General features: G+C 42.4%; 2 protein-coding genes across 4 annotated transcripts; one reads left to right on the forward strand and one right to left on the reverse strand.

Annotated features, from left to right (window-relative positions):
* Positions 1-1,218: 1,218 nt before the first annotated feature.
* On the forward strand, positions 1,219-7,808 carry LOC106608758 (uncharacterized). Of its 2 annotated transcripts, none has more exons than XM_014206881.2 (3): positions 1,219-1,603; positions 3,673-4,419; positions 4,675-7,808. In XM_014206881.2, the coding sequence occupies exons 1-3, from the start codon at positions 1,588-1,590 to the stop codon at positions 4,758-4,760; spliced, it is 849 nt and encodes a 282-aa protein (XP_014062356.1). In that variant the 5' UTR covers positions 1,219-1,587; the 3' UTR covers positions 4,761-7,808. The 2 variants fall into 2 exon arrangements, with proteins under 2 accessions (XP_014062356.1, XP_014062355.1); XM_014206880.2 differs by lacking the exon at positions 1,219-1,603 and adding an exon at positions 2,949-3,140.
* Positions 7,809-8,136: 328 nt separating this feature from the next.
* Positions 8,137-13,682, reverse strand: si:dkey-19b23.7 (uncharacterized). 2 transcript variants are annotated; one of them, XM_014206878.2, is made up of 8 exons: positions 13,373-13,682; positions 12,941-13,012; positions 12,751-12,822; positions 10,138-10,352; positions 9,944-10,004; positions 9,696-9,861; positions 9,373-9,570; positions 8,137-9,023 (listed from the first exon to the last, which is right to left on the reverse strand). In XM_014206878.2, exons 1-8 carry the CDS (start codon positions 13,385-13,387, stop codon positions 8,899-8,901), a joined length of 924 nt encoding a protein of 307 aa, XP_014062353.1. In that variant the 5' UTR covers positions 13,388-13,682; the 3' UTR covers positions 8,137-8,898. The 2 variants fall into 2 exon arrangements, with proteins under 2 accessions (XP_014062353.1, XP_014062354.1); XM_014206879.2 differs by lacking the exons at positions 12,751-12,822; positions 12,941-13,012.
* Positions 13,683-14,734: the final 1,052 nt, after the last annotated feature.

The raw sequence follows: 14,734 nt of genomic DNA on the forward strand, positions 1-14,734 counted from the left end.
ATTTTCAACTTCAATTGCTCCACCTCCACACTTAACGCTACCCCAGAAATCACTACTTTCAATGGTGCCCTGTTCCTAAGAGCAAAGCAAGAAACAGACCTTGACCCAAGTTGCGTGACAATTCACATCCTAGCCAGTTCTGCTCTATTTCATTGGTAGAGCTGAAATCATGTTAGTTTAGTGGGTGGGTGGGTACGGTAGATGGTTCATAGCGTCATTGGTGCCTAATAATAGTTCCACTGTGTACTGTAAGGTACTTTGGTGGGTGTGACTTCCAAACTTTAACAGTTCCTGCTGGGCCAAACCCAGATTAAACAGGGGCGCACTGTTCCTCTCTGAAACACACACACACACACACACACACACACACACACACACACACACACACACACACACACACACACACACACACACACACACACACACACACACACACACACACGGAACCATATAGCGTTTTCCATCACCTCAGCTCGAATGCCCCCAACATAAAAATATGAAAAAAAACATAGAAACTAGGGTTAATAACCCTCATTAGCAAGAGGCTATAAATGATGCAATGTACTGATGGGCAGTAGTGGTTTTCAGATGTTGCTATGGCTATAGACCTAGGCTACTGCAGTTTATTGTCTGAGTCACTGTATTGTAAAAAAAAAAAATATGTGTATTTGTTTTAATTGAAAGAGCTAGGCTAATGGCCTAATTATATAATGTTACGGTGAATGTGTCTATAATTATGTTATCAGTCATTTACTTTCTATTTGTTTATGACACACAGTGACTGAGGTGTTATCCTTCCTTGTCCTCTTTATCAAGTCAATGCATCTTTAGTTTTGTGTGCATTTATGTATACAGGCTATACCAGCATTCCCCTATAGTAAGCCCTAACGTTGCCTGCGGGTACTATTTGTCTTAGTTTGTATTTTCTCCTCTTTCTCTGCTCAAAGCCCTATAGTTTCCCCCTTATCCCCCTGTGCGCCTTTCACTAACAGTCACAAACACACACACACATTTCTCCCACCTTTCACTCACTCACTCACACACACACACACACACACACACACACACACACACACACACACACACACACACACACACACACACACACACACACATTTCTCCCACCTTTCACTCACACACTCAAAACCCCCTCACAGACGCAAATGCTCGTCCACTTGCATAGTAGGCCGGAGGCGCGCCCACGCTGTTCATAAGCGCAGCTCGAGAAGGCGTCACCACATTAAAGTTGAGCGGATGAGTATCACACACGCCGACGAGGAAAGCGCGAGTTTTTAGTTCCGAACAGTCATAATATCCTAAATTGTGCCACGTTCTTTTCTAGTTTTAGTCCATAAAATACATTATTGAAATGTATCGTGAATCTTGAGCAGGCAATGCTAAACGAAGCTTCAGGTCAAAATTGTGATGTTTTTAAACGATACGCGCATTTTGGTTGATCTTATATAAGTAGTCCAATAATTGAGAAAACAACCGTGCAGAAGCAGAGACCGTTCATTTGCATCCAGTCAGTTGTGACGACGGGCACTCTTTTTTTTTTTTTTTAAAGCGCCGCAGGACATCATTTGCATGAAACTGAAGCCAGGTAAGATGTTTTTTTTTTTTCTCACTCTACTGAACTCAAGGGGGTTTTCAGCCCGTTTTGGGATTTCAGTTGATGGTACGGACCACAGCTGGCTCCATGTGATCTACAATCCCGACACTGTTTAAATGTTTAGAAACGTAAATAATCGTGTATCTCGCTCATATGAAAGTTACGTCAAATGTTTCCAAAACCATATAGCGTGCGAGGCGTATTTAGGTTTAGACTCACTCAAGGCAACATGATGGGACGTGGTCTCTGTTTCAGTATGTAATGTTGGATAAAATAATAAAGACAAGACGCCAATGTCGAGTTCAATAGCCTTATTTAAGCATTGTACAAATCCCTACACGCGGAGTCCGGGGAACAGCCCAGCTCGTCGATGACCTATCGACTAGATTCAGTAACAGTCTCCACTGTAATGTAATTGGAGTCATGAGAAGGGAAACTGACAAACCAATTTCATGTGACTATTACTATTATTTTTCAGAATGAAAATTATTTGACATTCGACGACGTTGGCTATTTTTGTGGCGTTTCCAAAGTACATGCATTTACAAATACATCAAGTTGCCTTATCCTTTGGCGCATATTGAATGTGTTAGAAATTGTAGGTTTATGAAATTGTGGAGTCATTTGAACGTCAATGTGCTGCTGACTTTTCCATGGCTCTTAATCGGGGCCATCTACTAAAGACGCTCTACTGAAGGGAAACCCGCTTATGTCCTCAGTGCATAATGGCATTTCACCCACTCTCCATATTTCCCAGTCTGCACAGACACACAGATCTTACTGTCTGCCGCTAGGACAGTACAGTACATCAGTTAATATCCTCTGGGATTTGTCACATTGCTCTATTCACTCATGGACATTCTTGGTCCTATTAAAAAGCACTGTGCAGAAAAATGCAGTCTGACCACATTCTGAACATGGTTAAGATCGGAGTTACTGTATGTGTATATGTTCACCTGTATCTGCTATCTACCAGTTTGTAGACATGCCAAAAGAACTGAACATATTTACTGTGAAAGATTACTTAACTTGTAGCCTGGGGTGGGGTGAGAAGAGGTCTGTTATTGTGTGTGATAACACTGTATTTCTGATGTCTAGGTCACTTGACATCTCACCAAAACATGCCACTTTTTTAGGAGGATAAATATTATGTGTGGCGGGGTAGAAAGCGAAGCTGTTTCCTGAGAAGTGGGCTCGCCTAACAATGGCCGTCATCTTGGAACAGTCGGCGGTTCGCAGTCAAAGCAACATCTGAGGGAGGCTGTAGGATATGGAGAGAATGGCAGAGAAAGGGTGGGGGGGGGGAGCGAAAGTGCCTAACAATGGCTGGGGCCGTACAGCTCACACAATGTGCCAAGAGGAGAGTGGTGTTTTCGGGACATTCTTAAGACAATGGGAGAGCTACGTCCAGCTGGTGTCGCTTAACCTCCGTTAGACAGTCCATTGTTTGGGTCACATTGGCTCTTATGTAGTGTCTAGTTGTAACACAAGTCCGGTCAAGTCAATGCCATGAATTCTAGAACTTGCAGTAAGTACACATCAAATCACTTAAGATTTGTAATGTAAAAAATGTTTTTTTGTCTTCTAAGCCTACAGATCATGCGCTAGAGGTGAAGCGTAAGCCTATGACAGTCTTGGTGTTAATATGGGGGGGGGGAATACACCTCCACTGGACTGTCATTTGATTTGCTGTTTTTCCAGCTCAGCAGCTAGGTTGAGCTGGGTTTATTAAGACGAGGCACAGTAACTGTTAAATATTTGATGGTTCTGTACTGAATCTAGTGAGGAAATATTTCCTCAGACTGTTTTATTGCTGCGCCTGATCCTGGGCTGGCTTTTAGGTTGTTTTTCCACAACCCTGTTCATTGTGTCCTAACAGTCCCCTTTAACTACTGACATGTGTCCACTCTGCATAATACGCTAAAAAGTATAGTTCGCCTCTCAAAAAAAATCCATATTCCACATTATAACTTATGTTATGGTGTTGGCAATTCATGTCTGATTTGTGTGGTAATGTATTTAACTAGGCCGCAATTTGTTCGTCTTTCTCTGTATTCCAGATCAAAACGTTGACTCCAACTGTACCCGATTCAAAGAGAAAGTGGGAAATACAACTAAGAAAAGGACTGAGGACCAAGACACCTGTGCCACATCTACCACTAACCCCCCCTCGACCCCTTCAAAACCCACCCTCCTATCCACCATGTCTCTCAATACCTTCCACCTGATGGAGACCCTCAAGAAATCCCCGGCTGCTTTACGCCGCCGTTTCCGCCGCGACCGCACAGAGTCCCTCTCCCACGGTGATCCGCTATTCAAGGTCCACTACCTGGGCACTGAGAAAATCTTCTCCCTCGATCGAGAGCAGGCCCAGGATGCCATAGCCCGTCTGCTCGAAGGGGCCGCAAATGGAAAGAAGCTGAGCAAAGACCACGCGTTGGTTGTTCGTCCACGCTATGTCGAAGTCAAAGAGCTCAGCACAGGACGCCAGCTCACTAAGACGTACCTCCAGGACATAGCCTACTGCGCGGCCGACGCCACCAGACCCAACGTGTTTCTGTACATCTGTAAGCAGCGTGGGCAACAGCTGCAGTGCCGGGTGTTCTGGTGCAGCCGGGCAGAGCGGGCACGTGACATGACGGCCTGTCTGGCACACTCCTTCCAGAGGGCACTGAGCGACTGGCAGGGGGACGGCGGAAGTACCGGCACACTGACCCCAGAAAAGGTTGGGGTGAAGGAGGGAGAGGATATGCCCACCACCCCTACTACCTCCAAAAACTCCATGCTAACAGCTAGCTTAAGACGAGGTGAACATGGCCTGAGCACTTGACACACTGAAATATTCAATTGAAATCAATAGAAACCAACATTTTTAGGCAGGCGGTAAGGGGATTGCCTATCAGTAGGGGAAACTTTCAAAGGGATCAATTGATAGTCAACGCATGAATGTGTATGTACCTGTATTTGCACATTTCACCATCTTTAAAAAAAATGTTGTATGTGATTAAAACCAAGCCCAGCCAGCACATTTAACTCTCTCTCTCTCCTGTGTCGGTTTGCAGTCCGTTGGAAGAAGAGGAGGTCCCTGTCTCGCAGTCCACTGAGTGCCATGATCAGGAAGAGATCCACCTCAGACATCTGGCACTGAGACAACAGATCCCCAGCCTGGGACACTAAACTGATGACACCTACAGAGACTAGTTACAGCACGGAGGGAGGAAGGGAAGAGTGGAGGGATTGAAGGAACCCACCACTACTGGACTCAACAGGATTGAAGGAAAGAGAAGGGTGAGAGGGGGAGATTAGTGCTGGACTTTCTTTTAAATGGGACATTGGCTTAGTAAGTCTACAGTACAGTTCATGACAGGAATGAACATTAGCCTACAAACCGGGACAGTTAATGACTAGCTGCCTTGGAAGACCTGGGAACAAGGCATTGGGTTGATGGCGTGGTACTGTACACTGTTGCCAGCATACACCTCTGTTCCCTTGTGACTTGCTTTCACTGTTGGAACGCTTCAATGCTAAACTGCTAATATCCATCGCCACTCCAAGTCACTTGTTTTCTAGTGGCATTGCTACTCTAAACTGCCAGTTATGCTTCGAAGAAAGGAGCACATGGTCTTGTGTGCCTTTTTAACTAGGTAAGGATATGACCAAAGATATCCCCAAACCACAATCTTCTCTCAATACAATTCTGGGTATGGGCTGGAATGGTTGAAACTGGTTACAGTCAGCAATGATGGTTGTTTTTTTTGGTTTTTTTATTTATTTCAATTAGGTTTTTGTTGTTAGCTTATGGCTCATCAGCCTGTACACTTGTTTCATTTTTTTAAAGGGGGGAGGAACTTTGTTTGAGCTGAACCTGAAATGTGAGCTCCGTGTTGGTCTTGGGAGAGGCGTTACAAAGTGTGTATGTGTGAGGATTCATGGGGCATAAAGGGTTAATTTGAGCCGACCATAGAAGAACATCTGCTGGGTTGTCATAGGTACACAGTAGGCTGTGTTCATAGGCAGAACTGTAATTAAGCAATAAGGCATGAGAACCCGGGGTTGATCGTGTGAATAACTCACGACTAAGGCCCAACATGGAGGATCGGGGAAACAGCCCTTAGGAGGATGTTATTCACGATAATTCCTGGGGCCTGATTGCTTTTATAAAACGGTTACCAGCAAAACATTTTTAAAGATGTGTTTTCATTCAATGTTATTTTAATGAGTAAATTTGTTTTTATTTAATCCTTCCACCAGACGATCTAGTCTGAGCAAAAGCCAGTTGTTAGTTCTGAAATGATGAAGTAGCTAGCCAAATGAGCTGGTCATCCAAAAAAGGTTGCCATGCAGACTAGCTACTTTTCCTTTGCTAGTTAGCTAACTAAAGCTGACACTATCACATCAAGCAGCTGAAATGATGACAAACTATGTGCATTTTAGTTTGTTTTACCTTTGTTTCTATTGCCATTTCTTTTTATATATCCATTGTTATGACCCTTATAAATAAATTTTCCTGACTAAGAGAAGCTGTCAGTCTTGTAACGTTCATTCTCTCTAATGGCATGGTGGAGATCGCAAATATAACCTGCGACATCGTTGCACATGTCGGAGGCAAGCAGTAAGGTTTAGACAAACCCCAACTGTTGCAAACCAAATGCTAGCCTAGTAGTGTGGGGAAATAATGTGTTGGCACTAGTTTACAGGAGAGATGAAGTTTATAAATTGCCTGGCTGGGCTGTGGAATTCAAATGGAACTGTTAAAGGGAAACTCTAATCAAAAACAAGTTTATTATTCTTTTTTTTTCATTAGTCCACTTGGTACAGTCCTGAAATATTTTCCATGTTAGAAGTCAAGTTTTCAAGAAGCAAAGTGTCACCGTCATGATGATGTGGCCGGTCATTGACAGTGCATCTTAGTCCAAGACTATGCTGACTCTGTCTTCACAAATCTTCTGAATTTGAATGAGCCTCACGGCTATGTATACTATAGATGCGATATCAACCTACTTATTCGCACTAAATCCTCCCTTAAAGGCGTTAGTGTTGCTAGAACTGTTTTTTTTTTTTTTTTATAACGATGAACCAGTTAGATGTATATTATTAACATTTTATTTGGAAAAATCACATCTGTGATCCTCCTCATTCCTCACTATTCCTGTGTGTGCAAAGTAGTAGTAATGTTTTTGTCACATATACCGGATAGGTGCAGTGAAATGTGTTCCCCGGGTCAGATATATTAGTTCAGCGGCCCTGGAGCAAATTAAGTGTAAGTGCCTAGCTCAAAGGCACATCGACAGATTTTTCACCTTGTCGGCTCAGGTATTCAAACCAACCTTTCACTTACTGGCCCAACGCTCTAACCGCTAGGCTACCTCTGTTCCTCTGTGGGGCAGGAACGTTGGTTTGAACTGTTCGGAACTTCTGTCGTGCTCCTGCATTCCGATGGGGACATCAGAGTTCAGAAATCCTCCTTGGCCCCGCCCCCAACCTCTCCTCTCTGTCTGGCCTGACCTACTGTAACCTCATGACTTTGCATTGTTTCATAGCATTAGTGTTACTGTGGCCCCAAGCTCAAATGCCTGTTTCTCTTATACACGCTCTCTCTCGCACCGCACACACTTCATGCCACATCCGCTCATTCCATACATTAAAGACCTCTATACTCAGGCAACCATTATGAAAAGGTCACATTACATCCCAGCTTAATTCCTTGACGTGATACTACAGTATGCAGTATTGTATAATTTAGTTTCATGACAGCTGACTGGTGTTTTGTATAGAGTTTACACAGGAGACTGCTTGTCTACGAATGGGGTGGCATAAGGGCTATTCTACATTTGAGTCCCTACCTATCCTCAGGGGCCAACCCCTAAACTTCCACCACACATTACACCTTACAATGTTAATGACAAATAAACAAGAAAAGGTTAGCAAAGGCTATCTGCATGTTTTACAGTAAAAGGTGCCTCTGTTTTAAAATGTTATTTGACTTGACAGGTTATGCCAATGATGTCAATGGATGTTGGTTTAACCATTTATTTTAAATGACTATGTATTCTGATGTATCTCAAACTACAAATGGCACAACCTCATCTTTGGAGTGTAAGTGCATGCTTTAAGGTCTGGTTTTATGTTGCACTTGTTTAAAACATCTTTGTGCACATATATGTATTCTATGGAATAATAAACTTTTATACAATGATACTGTATGTGCTTGTATATTTGAAAATGTATTTTCTACCTTAACTGAAGACGCAGAGCATCAAAACAGCCAACCTCAGGCCAAAACAAGACTCCTGTACCACACTACAGTGTGTACTGTATGTTTAGTCCTGGTGCCAAGCGTTTGATGAATGAGACAAAACAATCTGAGGCGTATCTATTTAAAAAGCTATTTGCCCTTTTTTTTCTTTTTTTAAAGGGGCGTTATATCTCGGACTCGAAAGAACACATTCCATCATGGGGCTGGAGCTAGAAGGCAGAAGTTCACCATGGGTCATGGGATAAGATGAAAGTCATGAGGCTTATTTCTCAGGATACCTTGCTTTATTCGGACCCATTTCATAATTGCTTAAACTGGCATTTACCTCTACATCACTCTGCCAGAGGTGAAATTACAGTACATTAACACATTGAAATGGGGTACCATACATTCAAATGTGCCCTATTTATGGGCCTAGTACATTTGAATGAGAGCATTTTTGGGGGGGGACAAATAATAGTTCCCTTTGTATTGTCTTATTGGCACATTGATCACACCTCTGTTGGGGAAATAATCATTCATTATGGCTACATGTTTACCTATATTAAAAATGTACAGACAGGGATATACTAGTACCCCCTCAGTCTCCTTCCATCCTACAATGTCTACTCTGACCACATCAGGGTTGTGTTCAGGGGCACCAAAAGGAAGAAAACATCCTGAAACGGGGGGACTACCTGGGCGGCATTCAGTTGGGCAAAAATTAGTGGAGCATTCAATTAAAAGGAAACGGTGCTGTTCAGAAACGACCAGTTGAATAATGGGGAGGGGTTGGGTTGTGGGTTCAAAATGCACCGCTTCCCTTAAAATACATTACCAATCGGAGCAAACGTACCTCAGTCTTGTTTAAGAACGTTGAACGTTTTGGGGAAACATGTCGTTCAGTACAAACCGTAACGCAACATAGCAAATGTTATATTGAACTGAAAGCACCGCTGGACTTGCCCTATAAGAAACTGTAGTTTTTTTTTTTTTTTTGTTGCAAAGCGTTTTGCTACGGTGTGCTGTGCACTAAAGAATATGACCCTTGTCACTCTTCCTCTGAGGACTCTCCTGAAACGGGAGTGGCTGGCCTGGTGCTTCTGCCCGGTCTTCTTTGGACCTCAGACAGAGTCTGGACATGGAGACGCCTCAGAGACTTCATCTCTTCTATGACTGAGAGAGAGAAAGAGAGAGTGAGGAGATTAAGAAAGGAAGTCCATTTGCCATACATATACAGCCCAACAGTGCCACCTAGCAACTATAGACTAGAGCAACACTCATCATAATAATTATGTTCATGAATATTATTGGTTGGATAATAAATACAAATGTAGCCCAGGCATCTTAACCATTTATAAACACTTGGCATTGCAGGTCAACACATTCATAATTGGATGTTTTGATTCTGTGTTGAAAATGTTCACTAAACCCCAGCACCATAGGCCTATTCTAGTCTTGACGATTTGATACTGGGTACAGAAATAGATACGTTTCCAGGAAGTTTTATTTAATTATGACTTACCTTTGTCGTAGTGCAGCTCATCCCGGTTGCCATAGACAGCATAGGTTTCCAGAAAGTTAAGCAGAGCCCCAGAGACCAGGAAGCGCTCTGGGAGAGGAAGGCTTTTCAGGTAGCGCATGTCCAGGGCAAAGGGGTTGGAGGGAGATGGAACGGTGCACAGACACACCAGCTCACTCACTACATCCCATACCCGTATTCCTATAGGAAGAGCAACAGGGAAAAGGAGGATAGCTGATCAGCCAAGTATGTGATGCAGTGTTTCAGATGGGTTATTGTCGTGGTGGGGTGCAAACTAGAAAAACATAAATATAAACGTTCTAAACCTTGTGATCCCCAGTCCGTGATGGCCTTGAGTTTCATGGGCGTGTCCTTGACCATCGAATTAGTGCCTCCAATGTTGACCAGGCGCTCGTGATTGGACCTTATCCAGGCGTATGGGCGACCATACTTGGCGTAGCCAGCCAATAGGAAAAGAGTGCAATTCACTTCCTGAAGAGATGAGCGAGGGTCAGAATAAAACTGATTTATTTACAACTCAAAGTGAATGGAACACAATGATGACTATACTCACAGGCACTGCTATCTCCCTCTCACTGGGGGAGGCTGGTAGGAGATGGGCCTCACTGCTGCCCCTGTGGAAAAAGATAGATAAATGATTCTGTGTGTGTGCATGTGGGCATGAATCCATGCATGTTGTGTGTGTTTCATATTTGCATGTGCGTATTTGTGTGTGTACTTTAATACTTGCAAAACATAACCCCTCACTTGTGGGCATGGTGGTGGGGCCCCTGTGATGAGTGCTGCTGCTTCCTTGGCATGCTTTGTGGCCCTTGAGGGGCTTGATGAGGCCCCTGGTGGTCCCCGGGCAGGGGTGAGCTGGCGTCACTAGCCAGGCTGTAGGTGCTACTGGTGCTGCTGGATGAGGAACTGCTACTGAAGGAGGACGCTGCTGACACCATAAACCCAGGGGAACGCCAACCCTGAGGGGGCAGACCAGGGTCGTGTTCAGTAGAGCACACAGTAGCAAAAGTTTTTGGAACAGGGAATGGAAATCAGTGTTCTAATTGGTCAAGTTAAAGTAAAATTTCCGTGTTTCACTCTCTTTTAAATGTTTTCTCCCTACTGTCCTGGAATAAAAGATTAACCGTATTATAGACCAGGTATTCCCAAACTGGGGATACGCGCAATGCCGTTGGGGGTACGCCAAATAAAAATGCGATTCACATAAAAAAACATTATTAATAATAATAATTCTTCATAGTACATTTATATTTTCCAACGGGGCTATACATTTGGGTGAGGTTTTTTTCTCGCCTGAGTAGCCTCGTTTCACTGCCAAAAATAAAATTAATCCATCTATTGTTCAGTCGAAATAACAACACAATGTCAAACAATTAACATCCAAACACATTAACCATTAGTCTCTCGCAGGAAACCTTCACTCTTGCGCAGACATTTAGAAACGAAACATGACCATTTGAAAAATAAGCCACAGGAGTTTTTGGAGCGAGAATTAAGACAACTTTCGAGTAGTAAGACATGTATAAAAGCAACAGATACCATTTATAACAAGTGGCTAGAAGCGTCTTATATGGTGAGCTACCGAGTGGCTAGGACAGGCAAGCCCCATACTATTGTGGAGGACTTAATTCTTCCTGCTGCCGCGGATATGGCTGTGACAATGCTGGGGGAAAAGGCCCAAAAAACTATACAGACAATGACTTCATCAAACAACACTGTTTCACAACGCATCAGTGACATGGCAGGAGATGTTTTGAAACAACTACTGCTTCGCATACAAGTCAATGAATTATAGCTGGATGAGTCAACAGACGTGGCGGGCCGGGCACAGCTCCTGATATCCGTTACGTTTATGGGGGGGGGGGGGGGTCAATTAAGGAAGACATTCTCTTCTGCAAACCACTGGAAACCAGGACAACATGAGAGGATATTTTTAAAGCAATGGACAGCTTTGTGACATCAAATGGACTGCAGCATCCACCGAGAGGCTCTTGCTGCCAAGGGAATGCCTGACAGCTTGAAAGATGTTTTGGACACTACAGTGAAAATTGTTAACTTTGTTAAAGCAAGGCCCCTGAACTCTCGTGTGTTTTCTGAATTATGCAATGATATGGGCAGCGACCATGTAACGCTTTTACAACATACAGAAGTGCGCTGGTTATCAAGGGGCAAAATATTGATACGTTTTTTTTAAATTGAGAGACGAGCTTAACATTTTCTTTACTGACCGTAATTTTCACTTGTCTGACCGCTTGCATGATGACGAGTTTCTCACACGACTGGCCTATCTGGGTGATGTTTTTTCTCACCTGAATGATCTGAATCTAGGATTACAGGGACTCTCCGCAACTATATTCAATGTGCGGGACAAAATTGAGGTGATGATTAAGAAGTTGGAGCTCTTCTCTGTCTGCATTAACAAGGCCAACACACAGGTCTTTCCATCATTGTATGATTTTGTGTGTGCAAATGAACTCAAGCTTACGGACAATGTAAAATGTGATATAGCGAAGCACCTGATTGAACTGGGTGGGCAATTACGCAGGTACTTTCCTGATACGGACGACACAATCAACTGTCCTTTTCGTGCCCTGTCTCTAGTCCACTTACCGATATGTGAACAAGAGAGGCTCATCAAAATTGCAACAAAGCGGTTCTGTGAAAATTGAATTTAATCAGAAGCCACTGCCAGATTTCTGGATAGGGCTGTGCTCAGAGTTTCTTGCCTTGGCAAATCGCGCTGTTAAGACACTGATGCCCTTTGCAACCACGTACGTATGTGAGAGTGGATACTCGGCCCTCACTAGCATGAAAACTAAATACAGGCAAAGACTGTGTGTGGAAAATAATTTAAGACTCTCCAATACAACCCAACATTGCAGAGTTATGTGCATCCTTTCAAGCACACCCTTCTCATTAACCTGTGGTGTGTTATTCACAATTTTTGATGAACAAATAAGGTTCTATATGTAAGATGGCTAAATAAAGAGCAAATTTATTGATTATTATTATATTATTATTTGTGACCTGGTCCTATAAGAGCTCTTTGTCACTTCCCACGAGCCGGTTTGTGATAAAAACTCACACTCATTCTTATGTTTAATTAATGTATCGTATAGTATGTGTGTGTGTGGCAGGCTTACAATGATGGCAAAAAAAAACGACATTTGAGAGTGCGCTGACCCTGGTGCTAGAGGGGGTACGCAGCTGGAGGTTGAATGTTTTGAAGGGGTACGGGACTATAGAAAGTTTGGGAACCACTCATATAGACTTAAAGGAATGGCTCATCATGGATTTCTGGATGTTTGAGAAAACAAGATAGGTGCAGTTAATTAATGAAGTTAGTTCAACACTAACCAGGTCTTCATTGACTACTGTCAGGAGTAGCTCCTCTCTCCCCCTCAGCCAAGGCTGAAAGTACCGGAAACCCTACATGGAGAGACACAAGATTATCCTGATGATAATATGTTTTCTGACCTTTAAAATGATTATTATTTAGGTGTTCTGTAACTATCATGTATCTGGTTCTAGAACTATAAGGACTAACCTGCAATGATCCCAATAAGGCCAGGTCTGTCAGAAAGTGCTGCAGTTTTTTCCTCTGTTCTCTCTCTCGCTTCTGCCACACACACACACACTTTGTGAATTTCATATTTTAGCAAATGTTGTTTATCTGAAAGCAAGGACCTCAGTATGGTGCATGGAAAATAAAATACCCCTTATCTCCTAGCAACACCTCAGCATCCTTGACAAGTATCCCACTATATGGTGCACAAACAATACATCCACTGACATTTAGATGAATGGTTATGAATGCAAAGGAAATATAAATCAAATAATATCAACAACTGCATTTTAAAACTACATCATTGATCATATTTCAACTATGGGTGATTGAATACATAGGCTACAAGAAACATTTAATTGTCAAATGATTCATTTCCGAAACAGAAATAGATTCCTTAGGCTGGTTACTTACACTGCCGCTGCTCATCTTGTCTGTAAAAATCTAAACCCAGAACTGTGTATTTTAGCACGTTTGCACTGCGTTAATGTGCGCTGTCACACCTATACATAAAACGATTAAATTGCAAACGCATCATTCCTTCCCTCTTTTCATTAATCTTAACTTAATGTATTCTGCATCAGAATCTTATGCGTCTTTCTGCGATACAATTATCTGCCAAATGCATTTTCTTTAAAAACAGAAATCTACATTATAGATATTATTTCGGAAGATCCCTTGTTCTTCGATCTCATCTCTCGGGTGTTGTCTCACACGCAAGGGATCATCTGTATCTTCCCGTGTTACAGAGAAACGTAGGATAAATGCGTGTTTAGGCATAATATGTGGACCTGTTGGGTAGGCGTACATACATTTAAGCCTAAAGTGATTTCAGAAATATGAAGGCCAATTAATGCATGGGGTTTGAATATTTCCTTGTAAATTGTATATTTCAATCATGGGCCAGGCAGCTAAATAGCGGTTCTTCAATGTGCCTTATTAATTGGTAGATCCTATGACAGCAAACAGCTTTCTACCAATTAGGTGCGAACAGGTGTCAACAAATAGTCAAAATGGCGCCAGTTATGGACAGCAATACAATTGTAAGTTTGACTAATTGCACAAGAAAATAGAAAAACATATGGAAATGGAAATTCTATTATTTTTCACTTCACCTTCACACTATACCAGACATGACCATACATTGTAAAGTAAAAGTTTTGTCTCCCAAAGACATGCTGGGGTGAGTTTTAAGAGTGGAAGGTAGTGACTGTGAAGCTACTATTATTTGGTCACAGTAATAGAATAGTTATTCCATATAAATATATACATTTTAATTCCTCACTTTTTCCTAGAATACTATTACTCTGTGCTACACTCAACAGTACCCATACTCATGTACCAGTTGCTAAATTTGATTACATTTACAGTGCTGCTCTCACCCACCGGATTTAACGAGTTTATACATGAACGACCGGACTGCTTCTCTTACTAAAACTGTCATATGATAGTGTCGACCCCTGGTGGCCATCTACAGCATAACCTTTCTTAGTATCAATGGAGGAGACTTCAGTCAAGTGCTTTGTCTCTAGATTTGTAGGAGAGATGGAGACCCGCACACTGTCGAAAATGTGGACAAAACCAAAACTGACGCTCTAATGCAAAAACAAGAGATATTTTATTAGGACATCATCCAATAGAAGATTCACGATAAAAGTGAATCTTAGATGCACTTAAATTATGCATGTATAGTACCAGTCAAAAGTTTGGACAGCTACTCACTCAAGGGTTTTTCTTGATTTAAAAAAAAAACTATTTTCTACATTGTAGAATAAT

The sequence above is a fragment of the Salmo salar genome, chromosome ssa07, assembly GCF_905237065.1.
Source record: "Salmo salar chromosome ssa07, Ssal_v3.1, whole genome shotgun sequence".
NCBI lineage: Eukaryota > Metazoa > Chordata > Actinopteri > Salmoniformes > Salmonidae > Salmo > Salmo salar.

What these genes read in the sequence shown, in the direction of transcription:
- LOC106608758 (XM_014206880.2), top strand. An exon ending in AACAGCTAGCTTAAGACGAG is followed by an intron (nt 4,420 to 4,674) that starts GTGAACATGGCC and finishes GTCGGTTTGCAG; the next exon opens with TCCGTTGGAAGAAGAGGAGG.
- si:dkey-19b23.7 (XM_014206878.2), bottom strand. An exon ending in AGAGGGAGATAGCAGTGCCT is followed by an intron (nt 9,862 to 9,943) that starts GTGAGTATAGTC and finishes TCATCTCTTCAG; the next exon opens with GAAGTGAATTGCACTCTTTT. An exon ending in CACGGACTGGGGATCACAAG is followed by an intron (nt 9,571 to 9,695) that starts GTTTAGAACGTT and finishes CTCTTCCTATAG; the next exon opens with GAATACGGGTATGGGATGTA.